At 36.7% G+C, this 21,839-nt stretch overlaps 1 protein-coding gene across 1 annotated transcript; it reads left to right on the top strand.

Annotated features, from left to right (window-relative positions):
• Positions 1-5,231: 5,231 nt before the first annotated feature.
• TYRP1 (tyrosinase related protein 1) lies at positions 5,232-15,958 on the top strand. The gene is made up of 8 exons (XM_058823944.1): positions 5,232-5,397; positions 5,851-6,317; positions 9,246-9,568; positions 10,854-11,058; positions 11,923-12,090; positions 13,469-13,648; positions 15,042-15,188; positions 15,719-15,958. The coding sequence occupies exons 2-8, from the start codon at positions 5,936-5,938 to the stop codon at positions 15,922-15,924; spliced, it is 1,611 nt and encodes a 536-aa protein (XP_058679927.1). The 5' UTR covers positions 5,232-5,397; positions 5,851-5,935; the 3' UTR covers positions 15,925-15,958.
• The last annotated feature ends 5,881 nt before the right edge of the window (positions 15,959-21,839 follow it).

Genomic DNA, 21,839 nt, shown 5'->3' with positions numbered 1-21,839 from the left:
ATTATTGTAACTTCTTGAACATCAATGGGCATATCCTGAACAGTATAATTTATTGGAGCTATGACAAATTTATTCTAAACAATAATCTGACCTCTTATGTCTTCAATTTCAAGGTGTTCTGTGAGGAATAAAATGTGTTAGACATACACTATCTTTGCCCTTGAAAATTATTTGATCTGAAAAGGGAGGAGAGGAGATAATATAAATTGACAGATTAATCTACCTTTATCTGGGGTTTGTTTTACTTCAGGTTTGTTTGGCTTTTACCCTGCTAACTTTAAAATCAGTAGCAAAATTCCCATTTACTTCAGTAGCTTGGCCAAAGTGCATCTACAATAAGAACAAAACACATATCACTTCTTGATTAGTATCTCCCTACAGTATGGTCAGAGGAGGATAAATTTCCTAACATTGCACTGGCAGGTGGAAAGATGAGAGCATGGCATAGCATGACATGCGCAGAGCACTGTTGGTGATGGACACCTTAATTTCTGTAAATTCTGCCTGTGCAGAGACACTCTCCACTTCCAGACCTCACTGACAGCCATTCTAACACTATGTTAGACAATTTCCTATTCTGTAGTTCAGAGTTTTACGTGGTCCAGCTGAAACTGCATTGTGGCAATCAAAGCGGTGTGCTCACTGTATTTGCACACAATACAAAGCTACCTCTAATACCATGGTTGCCCCTAGGATTAAAGCACACTTCAGTTCCTTCACCTTAGGCTACTGAGAAAGTCAGATTTCATCAACAGTCACTCATTAGTAAAACTAATGATCCCAGGCTCAACAACATGCTTTCTTCTTTCTGGAAGTTCTACCCAATTTTGTACCTTTGCCAGTCACCTGTTTCTCTGAAATACTGCTTTCAAACCTCACATATATTTTCAAGAGGCAAAAGTGATGCGTGCTATTTTGCAGCTATTTCAAACTCTTAGACAAGTGCTACTTATTTTCATTTTATGCCTATCTGCAACACTCTTTTAGGTCTCACTCATTTCTCTGTGGCAGTCATTTGTCACCTCTATTGCATCATTTTGAAACTGCAGATCTCTCTAGGCACTGGACTGTGTTTGGTGAAAGCAATAAAGGCTCCAATTACCTATATGTTTCCCTGCTGAAGGTGAACTTTTGAACTACAAATACAGAGTAAATTTTCTGCACTTTACTTTGCAGAAGTAACTACAGGCCAATTTCATTTCTCAGTCATACTTCAGCTCATTGGTATCATTCCAGAATAACAAAATCATGGAGGAATTGTTCATAAATTGTTAGCATTATAACACACATTCAAGTACATGCCTAAAACTTAAGATGAATAGAACATATTATGGAGTAGGTATGACTAAAATTATTCCTTTAGCTTAAATTTTTTACAGCATTTGTAAGATTCATTGTAAAAACTTGATACTTTAAAGAAAAACAGTATCAATATTTAATTTAATTTTGTATTCTTTAATCAGGCTATCAAAACTTCTGATAAAAATCTTCTTTGCTTTATTTATCTTTCCTATACGTGGAATTATAGTTGGTCCAGCTTTCAAGAAAGGTATACATATTCTCTCAAAATGAAAGTAGAATTTAGAATTTACCTTATTTGCAAGAAAAAATAAGTACTTGATAAAAATATGACAGTCCTATTCTCAGAGAGTAATTTAAGTACTTAGTAAGAATCATGCAGTCTGCTGGAAGAAGTTGAGAAAGTTGTTGCCAATAAGAAAAGTGACTAAATAATATTCCTTTAATTAAAATTAATCCATAGTTAAATCTTGCAGTACAGTACAGGACAGTATATGTATGATTTCCTAGAAAAATTAATAATATTGCTCCATGTCTGAGATATGTCTTAGATACAATTGGACTTCCCATATCTGACACAACATATGACACTAGGAAGAGAGGAAAAAATTTAATGAATGTGTGAAAACCTTATGCTCACTCCAAACAAATGTAAAAAAGAAATATTTTTATTTCTATTCATTGGAATGGTATTTTTGATTTCATAAGGTTGCACTAAGTGCAGTTTTATATTCACCACTGGTTCAGTTTTCCATTGTCTAACAAAAAGGGAGATAACATAGACTAGGGCAATAGGTAGTAGAATTATCTGGGAAGTACTGCTTGCAACAGTCAGCATTATTTTTGTAGTATTCTTGTCACAAATAAGCCTGCTGAAGGTTAACCTACACAAATGAGCCAATCTGCCTCCACCTGACTGTAATTCTATGTCTTATTAAAACCAATGGGACTGCGTTGATTTTCATTATCTGAGGCTGGTCCACTGTCTTCCTACTACAGCAAATTGGTTATTTAACAGAGCACTGAGGTTTAGATGTCCATAGCTGCACTCATTAATTCTAGCTCAAAGTAATTTGCTAAGACCTAAGGTTTGTGGGAAAAATTAAATTATGTGCTCCTTCTGATAATATACTTTTACAGTTTGCATGATAAATATCAGTAAGAAAATCTTGTCTCAATTTCACTGCAAGTCTTAATATCAGTAAAAGATTTTCAGCAATGAGTTTTGCATTGGTTGTTTTTCTGAATGGAAGCAGAAAATTAAAGGCTGCAGATCAATTAACAACGCTGTTGTTTGTTGCTCATTCATTTGCAATTTATTTGTAAATGAATACTTTTTTGCATTCACATATTCTGTTAATGAAACTCCAGCATCATTTCCATTGTAAAGTCTGCAGATCTCTACTGATGCCTTGAGATAGTAGTTTTAACTGATTATTGCTTATAGTATGCTAGAAAAACATTAAGTTAGTAGGCTCTTATTTTCTTTTTTCCCCTTTCTCTTCATGAAAATAGAAACAACTAGGTAAGTTATGCTCTCTTTTACAATCATATCACATAGTACTGTTAGAATGTACCAGCTAAAATAGAAGAAATAGACAAATCTCAAAATGTAGTTTACTTATTCAAATGTGTAGAACTGAATAAGCCTATGACAACTGAATAACTACAAAGAGAGAGTTTACATAAATAGGCAATTATCTTCTGCTGTATATGCTCCATGAGTGCCATTGATAATGATCTGTTTCCTGGCACTGACCTTTAATGCTTCTTAAAGGTACTGTTTCATAGGAAGAAAAATGCATGTATGAGTTTCATTACAATCACATGTCTTTCCATGTGTTAAAGAATGGAGCTTCTGAATGCACACTGTGTTTTTATACTTTAAACAAACAGATGCCTGTATTCCAACTCTTAGTAAAGACCACTGGTAGCTCTCAGAGAGCTGATGTTTGACTGTAGGCCTGATGGCATGGGGTGAGGCAGAATCAGTAACTCAGGTTTCATCAAGCACAAATAGAACTGGCTGGATTTTTATAACCTTCTCCAGTAGACTAGGGTACTACCACAGCTAAACCTGTGTGTCTGCATAGAGATCTGTTCTCAGCATCAAGAACTGATGTTTTAAAAAAAAGAGAATGGTGCAAGGTATATGGAAACATATAGCATATTAAATAACTGTCTTTTTGGGTCTTTTAGTCCACACAGGCAATTATTGAGCTAGTTGTTCACACATTGACTTCTTCCTCATTACCTTGCTTTTGTGGACAAGCCCTTTCTGAACTGAGCCACAGAAACACAGATGTGCATTTGGATAATCTCCAAGATCAAATAATTCCAGGCACAGTAGGGGAGCAGGAGTCTTTAAACGCAATATATCTCAAATGGCAAGAACATCAAAATAAAGATTATAAAAAGGACTGCATTCCACCAAACAGTTCAGCAAGATTTCCAACAGGATACCCAGGGGAACATCAGTGGGCAAAGAGGGTTTATGATCCTCAGCAGTGCATCTCTGTCGTAAAACATTCATTGGTGTTTTCTGTGCAAGAGGTTTACAAAATATCTAAATCATGTACACCATTATGAGGGGAAGTTTTATGATGCCAGAAAACCCCAGTCAGTGCATCTGTTTGCTCTGTTTTACTGGGGCTTTGTCTAAGGAGCAGCATTTACCCCTTTAAAGCTTATTATGAATTTGCTGTATTTGCTAAATATTCATGGTGAAAACCCGTATGCTTCTTCTTTGAACTTTAAGTTCTTTTCAGATAAAATCTCAAGAGGTTTTTTACCAGCTCTGATTTACCTTCTAATGTGAAAACAGTGAATTTGTGTCACATGTATCCCAATAGACATGTTCAAAGAGACAAGGTTTAAGCTTGGAAAGAAGCAGGATTAGCTAGTAAAGAAGAGAATGTAGGCTAAAATGGAGAATGAAGTGGAAGTCAGAATAGAAAAGAGGTTCATTTGAGGACTAGGAAATATTACTGTCTGCAAATGGAGAATGAATTACAGAGACAGAGAAGTGTACTAAAAATCTAGGTCCTACCCTGAAGCAAGCATGTTGAGTTATACAAGGCACAGAGGGCAAGGTTCACTGCTCTGGTGCATGGCTGGTTGGCAAGAATAAAAATACAAAAAAAACGTTTCTTTTTTCTGCCAGAATTGGGTGCATTCTCACATTATGACTTGCATACAGGGAAGCAGAAAGAGCAGGTAATCCATTTCCTGCTTGATGCCAGTTACAGTGTGATTGAACCTTTTCCCAGAAAACTTGTTAATGTTTTGTCTTGATGCCAGTTAAGATATTTTTTGACATATCTTCACCCTACTTGACATATCCTCACCTCACTGACATCCATCCTTATTGAAAGCTAAGAAAGAGAGCTTGAATAAGGCCATTTTTGCATAGCAGAAATCATCCTTGCAGTGATTAAAGAAGCAATTTTTTATTTAAGAGATTTGTCAATTTCTTTGTTTGATTTCCCTTCATAGCACCTGCTCAGAACTTAGTATTTCATGAAATTTGAATATGATAATTATATTTTTATTTTAGTATTAAATAAATTATTAAACTAAAGCTTTAAGTTTAAAAATTGGAGTCTTTAATTTTATAAATAACATTGCTTAGTCACTTACTTCATCCTGATCTTGAAAATACCATCTTAAGAAATTTTTCTAAGTGTCTGTTAAATGTGATTTGCCCCACTGTTCTTTGTCTGCTTTCAAATGAGCCTTTCTTTGCAAGTAATTAAGAAAAACCAACAAACAAAAACCAACTTCACATTTGTTCTGTTTTGAATTCAAGTATTTGTCTCTGACCTTTGCTAAAACTTGTAAAATCACAAGGAGATAAGCATGAAAGAAATCATGTGCTGTTCAAGTACTTAAAGTCCAGAGAAATGCACTGAAGTAGAAAGGGGATTAAGAGAGGAAGGAGGGTGAGGCCAAGCCATTCTGTGTTGGTACAAGAAGGATTAGCAGGCAGACTGAACCAGGAGAGAAATTAGCCGTGCTTATTTCAGGTTAGACAGTCATACGACGTGCAGAGATAGAACAAGATCTCAGCAGTGGAGAGGTACCACGAAGAGAAAACAGGTACAATGCATGAGGAAGTATAGCTTTATTTTATGTTGGAGCTGGCACTGGAGAACAGCAAGATAACTGAGGGAGAACAAGACATATTAGTTAAATGCAGAAAAGGCATGAACCGGGAGAGGGAAGGAGGGGCGGAAAAAAAAGTTTCAGAAAACTGGTGCCTTAGGTTTTAGAACTTTGCGGCAGTGAAGCAAATGTGTCTGGCAAGTGTAAAATGTGAATGAACATTTTGGAAGGATTTAGAAATTAGTGAGCAAATATAGATCTACTTATTTGCTATCTTTCATGCAGATAATGAAAAGAACATTAGTATCTGTGGTCAGAGTTGTTTGCCTTTTCAGATAAGAGTGTAGAGTTAGAAGGAATTTTCTGGGATGAAACAGGTAGCCCAGAAATTTGTATCACTTGTTTTTATTCTGCTTTCTCTCTCGCTTCCTCTCTCTCTCCGTAAAGGGAACTGGGTGTTCCATCACAGGAGGGGGAAATCAGTGTGGACAGCCAGCTCTGGGAGCAAGCCGGCTCTGCCTGACCCGCTGTCATGCGGATCCCCACGCTGCTCCACCTTTCCCTGCCACTGCTTCTGACCATGTTGGGCCAAGCTGGAGCTCAGTTCCCCCGGCAGTGCGCAACTGTTGAGTCCCTGAGGAGCGGCATGTGCTGCCCAGACTACTTCCCTGTGTTCGGGCCCGGCACTGACCGGTGTGGCGTGTCCACAGGCCGGGGCCGGTGCGTGCCGGTGACGGTCGACTCGCGGCCCCACGGCCCGCAGTACATCCACGACGGGCGGGATGACCGCGAGCAGTGGCCCATCCGCTTCTTCAACCAAACCTGCCGCTGCAACGGGAACTTCTCCGGGTACAACTGCGGGTCCTGCCGGCCTGGCTGGACCGGACCCACCTGCAGCCAACAGATCAGCATAGGTAAGAGCATCAGGAACATGATATGGAAATTGCTCTTTGTCAGTGCTTCCTTCTAAATGGACCTAGTGGATTTGTTCTCTTTAAGGTACAAAATGTCCATTATATTTATTTAGCATTTTAGTATGTTGCTGAAGTGGTTAAGGCAGGTGCTAGAGGAGCTGTTCAGCATGTCTATAAATTACTTACACTTACTATCCATTAAAAGGAAGAAAAGAAACTTCCAGTCAATGCATCAAAGACCATTAAAGAATAGAGCCATCAATATTGGAAAAAAAAGTTACTAATTGGATTTGGGAGTGAAACAATGTATATAGGCACGCACATGTGTTTGTGAGTGTGTTTGGGAATAATATGTACCTCAATAGGTTTAATACCTTGTGACTATTTTAGCTGTTCTTTTCATTCAAAGTCCCTTAATACAATTCTAAACTGTATACCTGGTCTGGTATATTTTTACTGTCCTGCTGCTGTCAATATCTTTAAAAATATTAGTCATGACTGTGGACAGCTCAAATGAATCAGTCCAGGGTGTGGTAAGCCCTTCTTCAGTTCTCCAGTTTCAGTTAAGTCTAGCATATCACTAAACAGTTCTTTAATTTTTTTAAAAAATTGTTATGAAATCCTTGCAGGTCTGGAAATATATTGAAAATTATAGCGAAATTTAAAAAGACTAACAGGCCTGGGGACAGATCCTTGTTCTCATCTGAAAACCATCTAAATGGACAAGATTTCAATCTTTATTTTTAAATTTATACACTTTTAACTTCAAAGATGTTACTGAAATCCTGTAAAATCCATAATTCCCCCCAAATGAGCAATAGGTTCTGTTGATATGTTAAACAAGAGCTCTCTAATAAAGAGTCTATTTCTGCAGAAATAAACACTGCACAAACATGTAGTGTTTATTTCTGCAAAAACAGAAATCAACACCGACTTTTTCACCAGATAAGGGAACATTCCATGGATGTAAGAGCATGTCCAAGAAAGGGTTAACAAACGACCACTTACCAAATCAAAATTTTAAAAACAATTCCTTAATAATAACTTATTGATGGCTATGGGAAAAATCTCTGAATTTTTTTTCCTATTCTTTGAGCTTCAAGAACTAAGCTAGAAAGCAGAAAGTATTACTTGTGAATTGGGCGTGCTAAGCCAGATTGCACTCTCTGAAATTCTCGCCTATTCTATTTTGCAATGATAACAACTCTGAAGAATAATCAAAGGATAAATGTTACACACAAAGTTGATGTAAAACTAGAGACAGGCAAAGAGCAGTTTTAGGTTATCTTCTAGAATATACAACAGCACATTTTACTTTTCTCACATTAAATCCTTTACAATGCATTAAAACACCAAATAAATCAGATACGTCATGCATGATAACATGAGTTTAAAAAGTGTAATTTAGTTTCCTCTTATGCTCTAGGTTTCCACGTTGAGGTCACCTCTTTTGCCCATTCACAGATCCATTGGCCCATCTGCTCAGATTTTAGAAATAAGTACTGGATTACTGTCAGTACATCCATACTAAATTGCTGTAAAATGCAGTTTGGTGTCTTCATATCTTCTCAGTTCATGACTAACTCTAATAATAGTCACAATTTTTTGTTGTGGTTCAAGCATATACTTTAGGAATGAAAATGTTAAGATGCCTATGTAAATCAAAATTAGATGGACAACTAGAGTTCTCCACTTGAAACACTACAAAAACACCACAAATCAATCAACCAACCCACCAACCAACCAACTAACCAACCAAAAAAACAACAAAACTAAAAACCCATCACTTCAGTGGTGAGGTTCAGTTCATGTCAGTTCAGTTCTGCAAAACAAAAAAATATGTTTCAGGATACACTGTCCTTGGATGAAATTCATGTTTCAGGAAAGACTTTATTTAAATTTCTAAGAAGCTAAAACATCCCTCGCTGAATAATTTTTTTTAAAGAAACATAATTCACTTTTATTCTTCATATAGATTCATGTTGAAGATCTGTTGATTCTTCAACATAATTGATCAGTATCAACATAATTGATCAGTATCAACATAATTGATCATTAATTTGGACAATGAGTTATGGATTTTTACAGTATTTTTTATAATGACAATAAGTAAATATTGAAAAACAATTGTGAGGACTTCTATCTTTATCTTAGTCTAAACTTAGTCAGAGATTTTCCCAGACCAAGTAAAAGAAGGACTGAGGTGATCTGAACTCAGCTCTTCATGCTAAAACACTGCTATTTCAACAAGTCAGTTATCCTCCTTGTTTCACTCTCTATGTGTGGACAATGGCATTTTTTCATTATTTTGAGATGCACTGCTAAAAAGGACTAATATGTGGCAATTGTTAATAATGTCAGGTTAAAGAGATAAAATAAGAGAGAATCTCAGATTAAATAATACTGTACTGTGTAAAATTCAGAATAATTCACTGGTGAATCTGCCATTTTTCCTACAAAGCTTCAAGAATAAAAAAATAATTCTTCATTAAATTGCCAAACAGAGGGTTTCTGATTATTATAAATTAGTTTATAATCTTTATTTCCTGTTTATAGTCTTTATTTCCATCCGATATATTTAAGTTTACTTACAGGAAACTTAAATATATCGGATGAAGTTCTGAAAGGTTTGTATGACAAAGAGTAGTCTTAGTCTTTTGTCTAGTGAGATGGAAAGATAATCTGTAACAGTACTCTTAAAAGTATTAAAATTGCAACGATTGGAGCTCTCTTTTAATTTATTTCAGATTTTCTCAAAATAAGTAACATTATCTATTTATGCTCAGTAAGTTTCCCCAATAAAAAAGGGTGAATACTTGAAGAAAAAGGGGCTTAGCAAGAATTATTAGGAACACAATAAACAAGTTCTCTGAGATCAGGCTTCAGTGTCTATTACTTTGGTAACTTGCTTCTTCTGTATTATCACAGTCAGAAGGAATCTTTTGAATCTAAGTGCAGAAGAAAGGAATCGCTTTGTGAATGCCTTACACCAAGCCAAGATGACAGTCCATCCTGACATCGTTATTGCCACACGAAGACGTGAAGAAATATTTGGACCAGATGGCAACACACCTCAGTTCGAGAATATCTCCATTTATAACTACTTTGTGTGGTCGCATTATTATTCTGTCAGGAAGACTTTCCTTGGTGCAGGGCAGCAGAGTTTTGGAGGAGTTGATTTCTCTCATGAGGGACCAGCTTTTGTCACGTGGCATAGGTACCATCTATTGCAGCTTGAAAGAGACATGCAGGTAAAGTTCCTGTAAATGTTTACTGGTCTTCATGCTATGTTCTGTACAGTTAAAGAACTTCACTCCATATTAAAATAGGCAAAAATGACAGCAGGTTTCCCTACATGTTGAAGTGATTCTGCTTCAATTTTAGTAACTGATTTGGTATACAAAATTTAATAGATTGCATTTAGGCTTCAGTCTGTTGCTTTTATTGAGATGTTTAAATATAATATTTTAATCACAGCAATAGAAAACATAAAATTTCCATAAAAATCTCATGGAAAAAAAGATGTATTCTAGATATAAGACATTTTATTGGACCAACAAAGTTATTTTCAGTGGTGTTTTTAATCTCATGGCCAGTATTCTTGAATAATATTAACCAAAGCAGCAGAAATTCTGAAGAAAGTGATAACAGAGATGGCTTAGGGATTCAGAATCACATTTAGTTTCTGTAACTGGTTAGAGAAATTAGTGTTTTGTTATACCCCATTCCCTAAATCAATGATTCTCTTTTTTTTCCTTCTCTTATGTGGACCTATTCACAAAATGGGTATAGTATTTTATGAACCACCATCCTTCCTAAAAAAACAAGAATTAAGTTTTCAAGGTCAGGACTAAATAGTGTCTGAAATCACTTCAGTCCTTCCACTAGCTTTAATTGCTTTACATCAGGCTGAGGCACAAACTCCCTTCCAAGACATACATTTGTCATCAGTGGCATTTCTCTAAGTGAAAGCCCTGAGAAGTTCTATCTCTCTGTGATTTAATATATATTCCTATTTATGTCAGTAGACTTGATCATTAGTCAAAGTAATTTTGCCTCATTAACTCCAGAACTGTCCAACTCTAACCCATACTAGAGCCAAACAATGCCAATTGGAAAAGCTGGTGCCCCTATTCTTTCTATTTCCTTCAGTTCCACACCTATTTATTATGTGAACTACAAGCACTGTTTTCACTGACAGGCCATTAAAAATATTTGGAAAATGGGGTTTCAGCATTAATTTATGTTTCTCACTGCTCACAATATGGTTTTGTGGCAGAGGTACCGTCTCATTAGTGGGGGAGATCCATGATTCAGTTCAGTAGTACAGCTATCTGCTCTGCTGAACAAAGGTATCAATGTGAAAAACTACCAAAAGCTTCTACATGAATTTTACATAGAGGTCTTCTCTTCTATAAGGCAGGATTCTGACTTTTTACCAAGATGTATTTAGCTGTTATTTTAACATTCTTCTAGCAGTAAATATTATAGCTGTCTGTGTCAAACACATAGTAATACCATATTTATATGGATTAGAACATGCTACAGGACCCCACTTTTGGACTGCCCTACTGGAACTTTGCAACAGGACAAAACACATGTGATATCTGCTCAGATGACTTGATGGGAGCTAGAAGCAATTTTGATGTCTCTCTTATAAGCCAGAATTCAATCTTCTCTCAGTGGCGAGTGCTATGTGAAAATGTGGAAGATTATGAAACCTTGGGAACCATCTGTAACAGTAAGCATGAATGATGAAAGATCTCTTGAGAGAAAATTCTCTTAATAATAAATAAATATAATGCTTAACATTGCAGTTGCTTTTTCCAGCCAAAAGATCTTAAAGTGGTTTTTGAATATTCTTGATCCATGTTTCATCAGTCTGTTGAGATAATACATACTATCAGAAGCTTGTAGAAGAAGAATGATTAAATGCTTTGCCTTCCCTTCTTATGCAGTACCAATTCATCTCTTACACCATAAATAATTACATCTTGCAGTGTTATTTCTTAACTGAAGCTTAACATTTCTTCTGACTACTCCACTTATCACCTTCATGCCGTTCTCTTCCTAAAATGAAACATCCAACAAATCCCCATAATAACTACATGCACCATGTTTTGAACGTGAATAATACCACATTCTAACATACCTACCCAAATTAAAATAATTTTTAAAATACCAGTAAGTTCCTTCATATAAGCCTCATCATGGAAATATGGGGCCAAAAATAAGAATCCCCCAATATTGGGTTAGTAATTCACAAAATTTTTTTCCCAGCTACTCTATCAGGACATCCTCAATAATGTTGGCCTAGGTTTCACCAGGAAATCACATGAAAGTCTGTAGAAAATTTTTCTAAATCACTTAGAGAACAACAAACTTCAGTAAGAAGCTTCTAGATGACTTTTTAAATCCTGGAACAGAGAATCCAGAACACAGGGCCCCATGAGCATTCTTTGCAAAACATAAGGAACTGACCAGTTCATTCAGTGAAAATATAATTTTTGAGGGACTTTTTTTGCCATGATTTAGTCATGAGAGCGATTCATTCTGTGGCCTACTGGTCCACCAACCTTGTTTTCTCTCTTCTTTCCATTTCCAGGTACTGAGGGTGGTCCCATCCGAAGGAATCCTGCTGGAAATGTAGCACGACCTATGGTGCAGCGTCTCCCAGAGCCTGAGGATGTTGCTCAGTGTTTGGAAGTTGGTGTATTTGACACTCCTCCTTTTTATTCCAATTCAACAGACAGTTTCCGTAACACAGTAGAAGGTAAACATGGCAAATAAAAAGAGCTGGAACAACTCCAAATAAGTCAGGGAGCAGACTTGCCACTTTTTCCTGTTGGAAGTATGAGTTTTGAGACAGGCTGTTGGACAAGAAGAACACATTGTTCTTAGCTTTAAGTATTAGCTCACTATTAAGTAGAAATAAACTCTATGTAAATTACTTTATAGCTATAGCTTATGTCTCTTAAAATACATAAAAGTCTCAAGAGTCTGCTGCTGGTATACTAAGTAAAAACTAACTTCAGTTCCTTGGCACATAATTAGTAAGTTGCCTTTGTTGAAAACACAGTCCTTGCCTTTGGATTGATGCTGCTGCATCCCTAAATGAAGGAAACAATGGCTTCTAGCAGTTATTCTTGGATCAGAATTAAAACAAAGAAAAGAAATGAAAATAAATTGAAAGCTGTGGTAGTACTTAGGGCAATAGTATTGAAATAGTAATTGAGCTCTGGGTACAGGATTTACTGCTAGACATGCTAGCCCTACTCTCTGCAACATAAAACTCTTGTTCTTCTATAAGCTCTGCACATTTAAAACTAAACTCTCCAACCCCAGAAGACACATATACACACACATACACACTCCCAACAGAAAAAAGAGCCTAAACATTTGATTTATACTGTTCAGACAGCATCCTAACAACTTCTTCTATACCTTATTAATCCAGAGCTTTTAACAGGAAAAATTACAAAGTGACAGTTCAAATTGCTGCCTATCAATACCTAGGTGTCCAAACATGGCTTTAAAAAATTAACTGTATGTATCCCTCCCTGGAACAATAGTCCAAAGCTTGAACACAGGACGAGTTTTCATGATGCTTCAGATCCTAACATTTGACTTGAGGATTACAAGGTTTTGGGCACAAGGAAAGCTACACTCCATCTTCACTGAAAGAATAAACAATATCAGAGCCTGTGAAGATTTCCAGTATGTGCTCCCAGTATGCATGGAAGTGATGTATGGAAACCTAACAGCTAGCTCATTAGAGTAAATGTCAAGATACATCTGCTTTAGTAAGCAGTTAAAAAACTCATGCAACTATGGTGAAAGATATTTAGGGCCTAAATATACACCTTTATTTTCATGCTATGTTGGCCATTTTTGTGGTAGAACCCAGCAGCTTTGCAGTCCACATTCCAAGCATTCTTTCATAAAGGCTATTTTAATCTGAAAATTATGCATTCCAGGCACATTTCCCAAATGTCAGTAGGTAGAGAATTAGCTACCCATTTGTTTCAAGCAAAGCAACATAACAACATGAATGCATTTCAGAGAAAACAAAAAAGTGTTAATCCGAGATTGCAGCTTCCAAACAAAATCTTCACTGTAATTTTTGTTTTCTTCTTTGTTTGCATATTCAGGGTACAGTGATCCTTCAGGAAAATATGACCCAGCAGTCCGAAGTCTTCATAACTTGGCTCATCTATTTTTGAATGGGACAGGAGGGCAAACTCATTTATCACCAAATGACCCCATTTTTGTTCTCCTGCACACATTTACAGATGCTCTTTTTGATGAGTGGCTGAGACGGCATTCTGCAGGTAAGATGGTCTCATGGACAGAGGCAGGATGGCTGGTTGTCAGTCTTTGTAGCCACAAAAACTCAATTCCTTCTTTTGGGACAGCAAGATGCCCCTAAATTTAGGAGAGAGGATTGGAATTTCAAGAGTTAATATTGTTAACAAAGACAAAGTAGTAACAAGCAAGCTCTCCTCCTCACCCCATTGACATCCAATTGCAGACCACTCTCTGTGAAGGGACCTGGACAGACACAGCAGCCACAATTCAAGAAAACAGTATGTGGCAATACACTGCCTCCATAGAGCAAGGACATTGTAACTCCGGAATGATATTCCACTGTTGTGTGGAGTAAATAACTATTTTCTTCTTGTCAAAGGAAGAACAGGTGCCATACACATTCATTTTCACCACCTTTGTTATATACTACCAGCATTCAATAACCATCACCATATTACTTATAAAGGAAATAGCTACCATTTCTGCCCTTGCTTCTTTAATTCCAAAAAGAACAGAAAAAGGTAATACAGGAGAAAATGAAAAAGTGGGAGAAAGGAACAACAGAAGGAAGGATTTGAAAGGAATGAAAGAAAAAAAATAAAGAAGGAAGGAGACTTACATCAGTGGGCTAGGGAAAAACTCAATCTAACCCTTATGTCTATGCATCATGCAGCAACTGTATTCCTCCACACAATGCAGCACTTTTATTCTCCTAGGATAATCTATACTCCTCTTCCTTCTTCTACAGAAGGCAGCTGTTGCTGCACAACTGAGCCTTCTTTGTGCAGCTTCCACAACCTGCATCATTGAATTTTCTCACATCAGCTCTCAGAGAGCAATTTTATCCCCTTGTGGTTCTTACATGATCTATCGCAAGATTTGGCATCATCTTACCACAAAGTATTTTTTTTCTGTTATGTTTTAAGTTTTGTTGTTGCTGTTGTTGCTGGTTTGATTTGGTTTGGTTTGGGGATTTTCTGTTTTGTTTTGATTTTTATTTCAGCTGACTTTCTTCTGATTTAGCATAATGTTGCAAAAAAAAAAAAATCCACTGGAATTTATATCAACTGTCCTCCTGTTCATCACTGCTACAATCAGGCAAAGCAAGAATGTAGAAAAAAGTCTTTGACATATTTCTCCTTTTCCAAGTGAGAAGAAGCAAAAAGCCCAACACAGGCAAAATTTTTAAAAAATTTGCTGGCCATTTCTGTTCAAAACCAGAGATAACACTAGTGGCCTTGGTTTTGGACAGCATAGAGACTCTTACTTTATATCTGCCACACCAGGAAACAAATCCTTCTGGAACAACTGAAAAAGAATTCTAGGGTACTCAAAACCTTGAGTTGGAAAAAAAATGAAGTAGTGCAATTTATTTTGAATTTATTTACAGAAGTGTGATTTGACTTTCAAATATAGATATCTCAACATACCCACTGGAGAATGCCCCTATTGGACATAATCGCCAGTACAACATGGTGCCATTCTGGCCTCCAGTAACCAATAATGAAATGTTTGTTACTGCACCAGAAAACCTGGGATACAGCTATGAAGTCGAGTGGCCAGGTAAATTGTGCAGCCTAGATACTTCCTCTCCTTTTTTTCCTTCATATCTTTGTCTCTTGAAATTTATTCAAATTTCACCAACAATATTTGCTGTCTTTGTAAAGTCCTTTGTCTCCTTTCCTACCTTACTTTCCAGATGTTTGCTTAGGATTTGGTATAACTACTGGTCAGAGACTGTTCCACCATGAAGTTCCCAGTACCCACCCTAATTTTAGGAGAAGTCCTCATTTGGATCTTAACCTTGCAGAATGTCCTCATTCCTATGTCAAATAGATTCATTAACTCACTGGAGAGAATGCAAATCCTCACAAACAAGGTGGCAGAAGAAAGGTCCAGAACCGATTATAGACTGAGGCAAGATAGACTAAATCTTCTCATATTTTTGAACAAGAATTATCAACCAAAATTTTAATTACTTCTACTCCCCAACTCAGTGAATAATGACAAATGCTGAGTTCCAGTCTGAACTTCAGGTATTCATCCATATTATTTGACTTTTATATCTTTTCCTTTTGTTTTCCCTCTTTTAGGTCGGGCTCTCCGTGTCACAGAGATGATAACTATTGCAATAGTGACTGCACTGGTTCTTGTTGCAATTATCTTTGCTGCTGCTGCATGTATCGTACGTGTCAAGAAAAATAAAGATGACTTGCATCAGCCTCTTCTGACTGACCAGTATCAGCACTACTCAGATGATTATGATGGCATACCAACACCAAGCCAGTCTGTTGTTTGAAGAGATGGCACTTTTTTGCATCTGACTGAAACTGGGGATCTTTTTGCTTTATTTCATAAATGGTGGTCATCCACCTGCTTTAAAATAAAGAGCATAAACTGTCAGCTGTCTAAGTATGTTTCCTTCAGGTTTCACTTCCACTTTCATCACACCTAGGTGTCAATAAGATGTCTTTGCAATGCTAATTCTATGTTGATTATAATAGAAGCTTTCAAGGGTCACTTGCAAGCCTTTCCCATGCATATGTCTGTAAAATTTGCCAAGCATTAGTTTACTTGCCAACAGCCAATGTCATCCGACTTCATCTAACTTTTATACCCAGAATTCTTTTATGAGGTACTTTTGTGAAAAGGTCAAGTCTAGAACATGACAGAAGGAGAATATGAAATACAAGTAAGCACCTTGGCTAGATGAGTAGAATGTGTTTCAAAATAGTCATCATGCCAGACAGAAAGTGACAATGGAAATCTGAGGACAAGGGTATATTTGAAATATAACTTTATTCACAACATATAGTTATGAACAAATAGCTGCTTTAAAGTGGATCTGTGAAAAGATATTCATCGTCAAAGCCACTCCAGTATTTGGCAACTTCAAACAGGCGTTCAAACACAGCTGCCTGCAAGAGCATCCAGTTGAAAGGACAGATGGCAAAAGCCTTAGCTTAATTTTTATTTCTTGACACTCGCTCCCTTCCTCTCTTCCACTATCCCCACTGCAGAGCATTCTCCCCAGCAATGAAAGACCTTGCTTCAGTTGTCTCATGCTGGAATTTAAACCCCCTCTTGTACTTTGAAAGAAAGCCCTAGGCATTAAACTGTAGAAGAGACTTGGGAAATAGCCTTAAGCAGTGGTTGTTGAATTAATTCAACACAAGTCAACAGGAGAGCAACAAACTGACACCTGCCTTTACAGCCTGAGGTTGGGCTTGAGGAATCTGGCTTCAAGCCTCACCTCCTCTCTCTCATCCTAACTAGATACCAATAAATCATCAGATTGTCTTCCTGTGATGTGTTATTGAATCTAATTTAGGAGTCGCTAACTGACAACAGGGATGTTCCTGGTTTCAGGCTATTGAATGCACTCAGCTTTAACTGAATGTTACATCAAGATGTCCTTTGTCTCTCTTCTGTCTAAGCCCAGCTTCACAGAAATGGCAAGTGACTCGGACTGAGCTCCTTCAGTCTGAGGCAGCCCTTCTGGACATAAGTTACTAGGTAGAAGTAGGAGTCACACGCCATGCTGACCTCGGGGGTTATGCAAACAAGAAGACAAGTACTCTTGGCTAGGCAAGTAGAAGATGGGTTATCAACTCAACCCACTTTACCAAGCATGACTTGTGGAGAGCAATAAAAATTTACACATATAACTGATAATGAGAAAGAAAAAATCCACCTCTAGTAACTATGGCACAGTTAATTAGAAACAGGAAATTTTTGTTGTACTCTTGTGCTCTAACTTACAGTCTAGCCACTAAGTATTTCACATATGCAAGCAACAGCTTATGTTCCAACATAAATACCTTTTCCTGCCATTCTTTCTTGTACTGACTAGCAACTTGAAAAGTCATCTACTTTACTGATTTCAGTGGATTAAAGTAGGGTGATGCAACATAGTTTGGATTCGGGTCAAGAGACCTGGTTTTTATTCTTAGATGTTACTGACCTGATGAATGTTCTTAGCTTGCACATTTTTACCTCTGTGACTCATTTGACTAATTTATATTCTGAGAAAAAATAGAGTTTCCTTTCTGAAGCGCTTGTACTTCAATGAGTAAAAAAGCCATACAGAAGCTTGACAGGAGAAGGAAAATGTCAAGGCAAAATCAGATTTTGAGAAGAGGATGTTAGCCATTAAAGCTGTTCAGTCCTTAAAGTAAAAGCAAACACTCATGCTTTGAGGAGGGCACAAGTCTTGAGGGTCAGAGATTAAGACAACTGCCTGCTAGTTACAGCTGACACATCTAAATGAAAGAAGCACAGTCAACTTTCAAGGCCAAGATAAAACAAAAGGGACAGTACGCCCAGGAATTAGAGAAGGAAGAAAAGGGGAGAACTGTGTGCTTTACCCATCCTTGCTAATAGCCTCATAAGTTCTTCCTTTGGTCACTATTTGCAGTAACTTGAACTATGTCTGGGTGTGGAGAAGTTCCTGCCATTCATTGAAGCTGCCCGGTTTTTGTTCCTGAACAAATATGATGGGGAAAAAATAGCTTGGATTTGAAATCTGAGATGGCTAGCATACGAAAAAATTAAGAAAAAACCCCATAAAAACCAGAAAATAGATTGCGTCATAATTGCAGACTTTAGCTTTTCATATGAGGACAAAACAAGTAGGAAAGGTCAGAAGAAGGGAGGAATGGAAAATGTGGGGAAAAAATAACTGAGAAGTCCTAGGTGCAGCAATTATGAAACACATGAGATTACTGAATAAGAACTGATAATGACACTAAAGGGAAAAAAACCCAGAGACGTAATTGCTGATAGATCCTCTTTCCAGAAAAAATTATATGTCTTATATTATATACCATATTAATATTATTTTTACTTATATTGCAGTGACTGTATCAAAAAAACAAAAGCACAAAAAGCAGTCAAACACGCAAACAATTTAGACCTCTTAGACATTCCCTACAATGGGGATATTAATGAAATTTGCATTAATTTTCCCTTCTTAGCTCCTAAGTTTGGTTTTCAAAATTTATTTCTCTTACAGAAAAACAAATTAGTAGATTAGTAATGAATTCAAATAGTGAAATAGTAATTCGCGTTCTCTGGTTTTTGTAAGATGAACCATGCTTCTTGAACATAAAGAGTTAAAAGCTAATGGAATGACAGATAGAAACTGCTTAACAAGACAGGAACTAAACGATACATCTGCATCAAGACAGAAGATAATATTCATCCAAGAGCCCAAAACTAATTTACGAAATTGTAAGTTCATCTGTAAGGTGTCCGAATAATTTTATCAGGTCACCTGGCATAGTGTGCAATTGGCAGTAGAAGTATATTGTGAGGGATGCAAAGTAAAAATGTTCTGTGAAATTACAAATTTATTAAATTAAACTCAACAGCAGACAGCCTTTAAAACAAATGATGGAAATACAATTTGGATCTAACATGACAGATTTATCAAAGTTAGACAATACTAGCCAGCTTAACACCTTTCTGAGGTAAAATAAACCAAAGATGTTATTTAGGAATTATATTGACTTTGAGAGCTTCATAAAATGCCATGTGCTAAAGCCTGAAAAATTAGGAATTGAAAGAGGAAGTGTATGGACTGGGAAGAGAATTAGTGAGTGGAGAGGTAGTGATGTATTACTGAAAGATGTACCAGGGCTAAAGGGCTAGTTCCTGTAGCAGAATTATGAAGATTGAATCAGCCTCATTTGGGTCTTTCAAGAGAAATCTTGTAGTGCACAAAAATGCACTACATGGATGGTCATCCGCTTTAGGACAGTACTGGAAGAGAACATACAGAGGCACAATGATAACCTGCAAAATACTTTGTGAACTTTAAATTTGAAGAAAGATGAGAGGGAGCAAAACAGCACAGCAATGATATCTCCTCTCTTTCCCTAGATTCCAGTAAGAAGAATTTCTATTCCACGTCCAAACTTTTCCAGGAAGGAATGCAAGTATTGCAAACAAGCTTGCAACAGCAAACTCAATGCCACCAAAGTGATACTTGAGAGAAAACAGCAAAGGGAGTTGGCCCTAAGATAGAGCATTGTTCATTCAATAAATGCACTGTATATCCTGAAAGTTTAAAAGATTCTGTGAGCTTCCCCCAATAAAGGCAACATCTGGGGCAAAAAATTTCCTTATACATTGGTATTTCTACATGAAAGAAAAGACTTTCAAAGGCAGATTAAAGAATTTAGTGGAAGTTGCTAGGTGATTAGGCTGTCCAGTTAACATCCTCTTAATGGTGGGTAGTAAAATAATAACTTGTAAAAACTTGCTTTGGGCACAAAGCTGAACTACTTTTTTAACTTAGAGAAACATTTCCAGAACTCTCACCTCATCTATGTGTGGGAGGCTTAAGCAACCCTTACTAATAATAGCTTTATTTACAGATAATTAGAGTGAACCCCAAAACCAGATTTATTGCCAAAGTTTATTCTGATTGCCACTTGAATATTTTTAGTGTTCAAAACATGTCTACCAGCTAAATATTTGACTACCAAAAGAATAATCTGGCAAGGGAGCCTGAGTAAAACTGAGATGTTTACGTTCAAAATGTTAATTTAAAACAAAATGTATGGATCTCGTCTATAGCAACTAAATTTTAACTCAATATCTCATTTAACCTCCAGTTCAGAATGAAAGTGCTGGCCTTAGCAAATGCTTTGTCCAGGTAAAGTGAAAGAGAAATCACTTTCATAATATTTGCTTCTTGGTGCTCACTGGAGAGAATTAAATGAGCACAATTTCAACAAAAATAAACCTTGAATTGATTTCTGTGTAGATTATTAAACATAGAACATATTTGCATTGTTTTGTGTCATCCTCCCAAACCCACCCTTAATACCCAGAGTATGCTTAGGTAAGGCATTTCCAATTACAATTATGTGCATCTCCGTTCCCTCTCCACCCCTCATCTGCTGGGGGCAAAGGACAGGATCTGAACAGTAATTTTACAGTATGCTAAATTTTCATGCACATAGAAAATGACTCCAAGACCTTTGGCCATCAGCCAAGAATGGATTCAGATTTTATAATTCATAACAGCTCTTTGAGAAATAAGACTGGTATCTTGCTAAATCCATGCCCCTGGTTCAGTACAAGAGGGACCCATGGTTCTTGCTTGAAGCTAAAAAATCGGCAAAGGAAGACATAAGCAATGCTGTAGAATCTACCTACCTTAATTTGAGGCTGACCTGGGGATAGGATGACTGCCTAAGAGAATTTTTAAGTTGACCATTCAACCTGTTTACCACTGATGTTAAGTTTTATTTTGCTTCAGTTCAGAAAGTTTCAGAGAAAACTACTGATATAGATAAAAGACCTTATGTTGAAGAGAATTTCTCCAAATAAAAAAACCTTGAGGGAGAGGAGAGAAGATTGATAAAGTGTTTGTATCGAAACTGAAAGTTATCTTGTAGCTGAAATGGACTCAGGGCATTAAGCCTGTAGTTTGCAGGAAGACAATATTTCTCTCTAGAACAGATAATATACTACAAAAAAAAACCCCCAAAAACTCTAAACCAGAAAACCCTTCAAACCATAGCGTGGCATCCAAGGCCTCCAAGTGGAATTTTATGTTATTGTAACACCTTATACAAATAAACATACAGGACTACTTCTCAGTATGAGCAGCATAGTAAATACAAATAATGAAGTAAAACAAAATAGCATTGGCTGATTGAACAATTATGTCTATAATCAAAAGTATTTTTTAATTTAAATGGGGGAAAACATCACCCTTGCTAACATTTACTAAGAAACTGCATTTAATATGTCCACAAAGCATATGCGTTGTATAAAATAAGGTGAATTTTACTTCCCTTTTCTAGTAGTGGAGATTTGGGGTCAGAGAAAAGAGTACTTCATACTTCAGCTTCCCACACACAGAAAATGTGTATTCTGTTCAAAACTATCCCAAAATTATTTCTGACTCAGAGGACAATAGTCATAAATGTTAATTGTGGCTCTTATCCTTCAAGTGTTAGTGAAGTGACAGGAAAAATAAAACTATTTTTCTGGCTATGGAAGATAACATAAGGCAAAATGACAGACAACGAAGGATAATGACATGGAAAGCAGAGTGCAAACACTATTCTTCGTAATCAACCAATAGTGGATATCTGTAAAGAATTCTGTAAATCTTAACATCTCAGGGTCGTGTCCCGTATTATCCTCAGGGGTTGTATTTTCTATGATTCTATAATTTTACATCCCATAGAAAAG

This window comes from Ammospiza caudacuta, chromosome Z (genome assembly GCF_027887145.1).
Source record: "Ammospiza caudacuta isolate bAmmCau1 chromosome Z, bAmmCau1.pri, whole genome shotgun sequence".
In the NCBI taxonomy this organism is placed as follows: Eukaryota; Metazoa; Chordata; class Aves; order Passeriformes; family Passerellidae; genus Ammospiza; species Ammospiza caudacuta.
This window is presented reverse-complemented; position numbering and strand designations above follow the sequence as displayed.

What these genes read in the sequence shown, in the direction of transcription:
- TYRP1 (XM_058823944.1), top strand. Translation starts at nt 5,936, where the DNA reads ATGCGGATCCCCACGCTGCTCCACCTTTCCCTGCCACTGCTTCTGACC. An exon ending in AGCTTGAAAGAGACATGCAG is followed by an intron (nt 9,569 to 10,853) that starts GTAAAGTTCCTG and finishes TATATGGATTAG; the next exon opens with AACATGCTACAGGACCCCAC. An exon ending in CTATGAAGTCGAGTGGCCAG is followed by an intron (nt 15,189 to 15,718) that starts GTAAATTGTGCA and finishes TCCCTCTTTTAG; the next exon opens with GTCGGGCTCTCCGTGTCACA.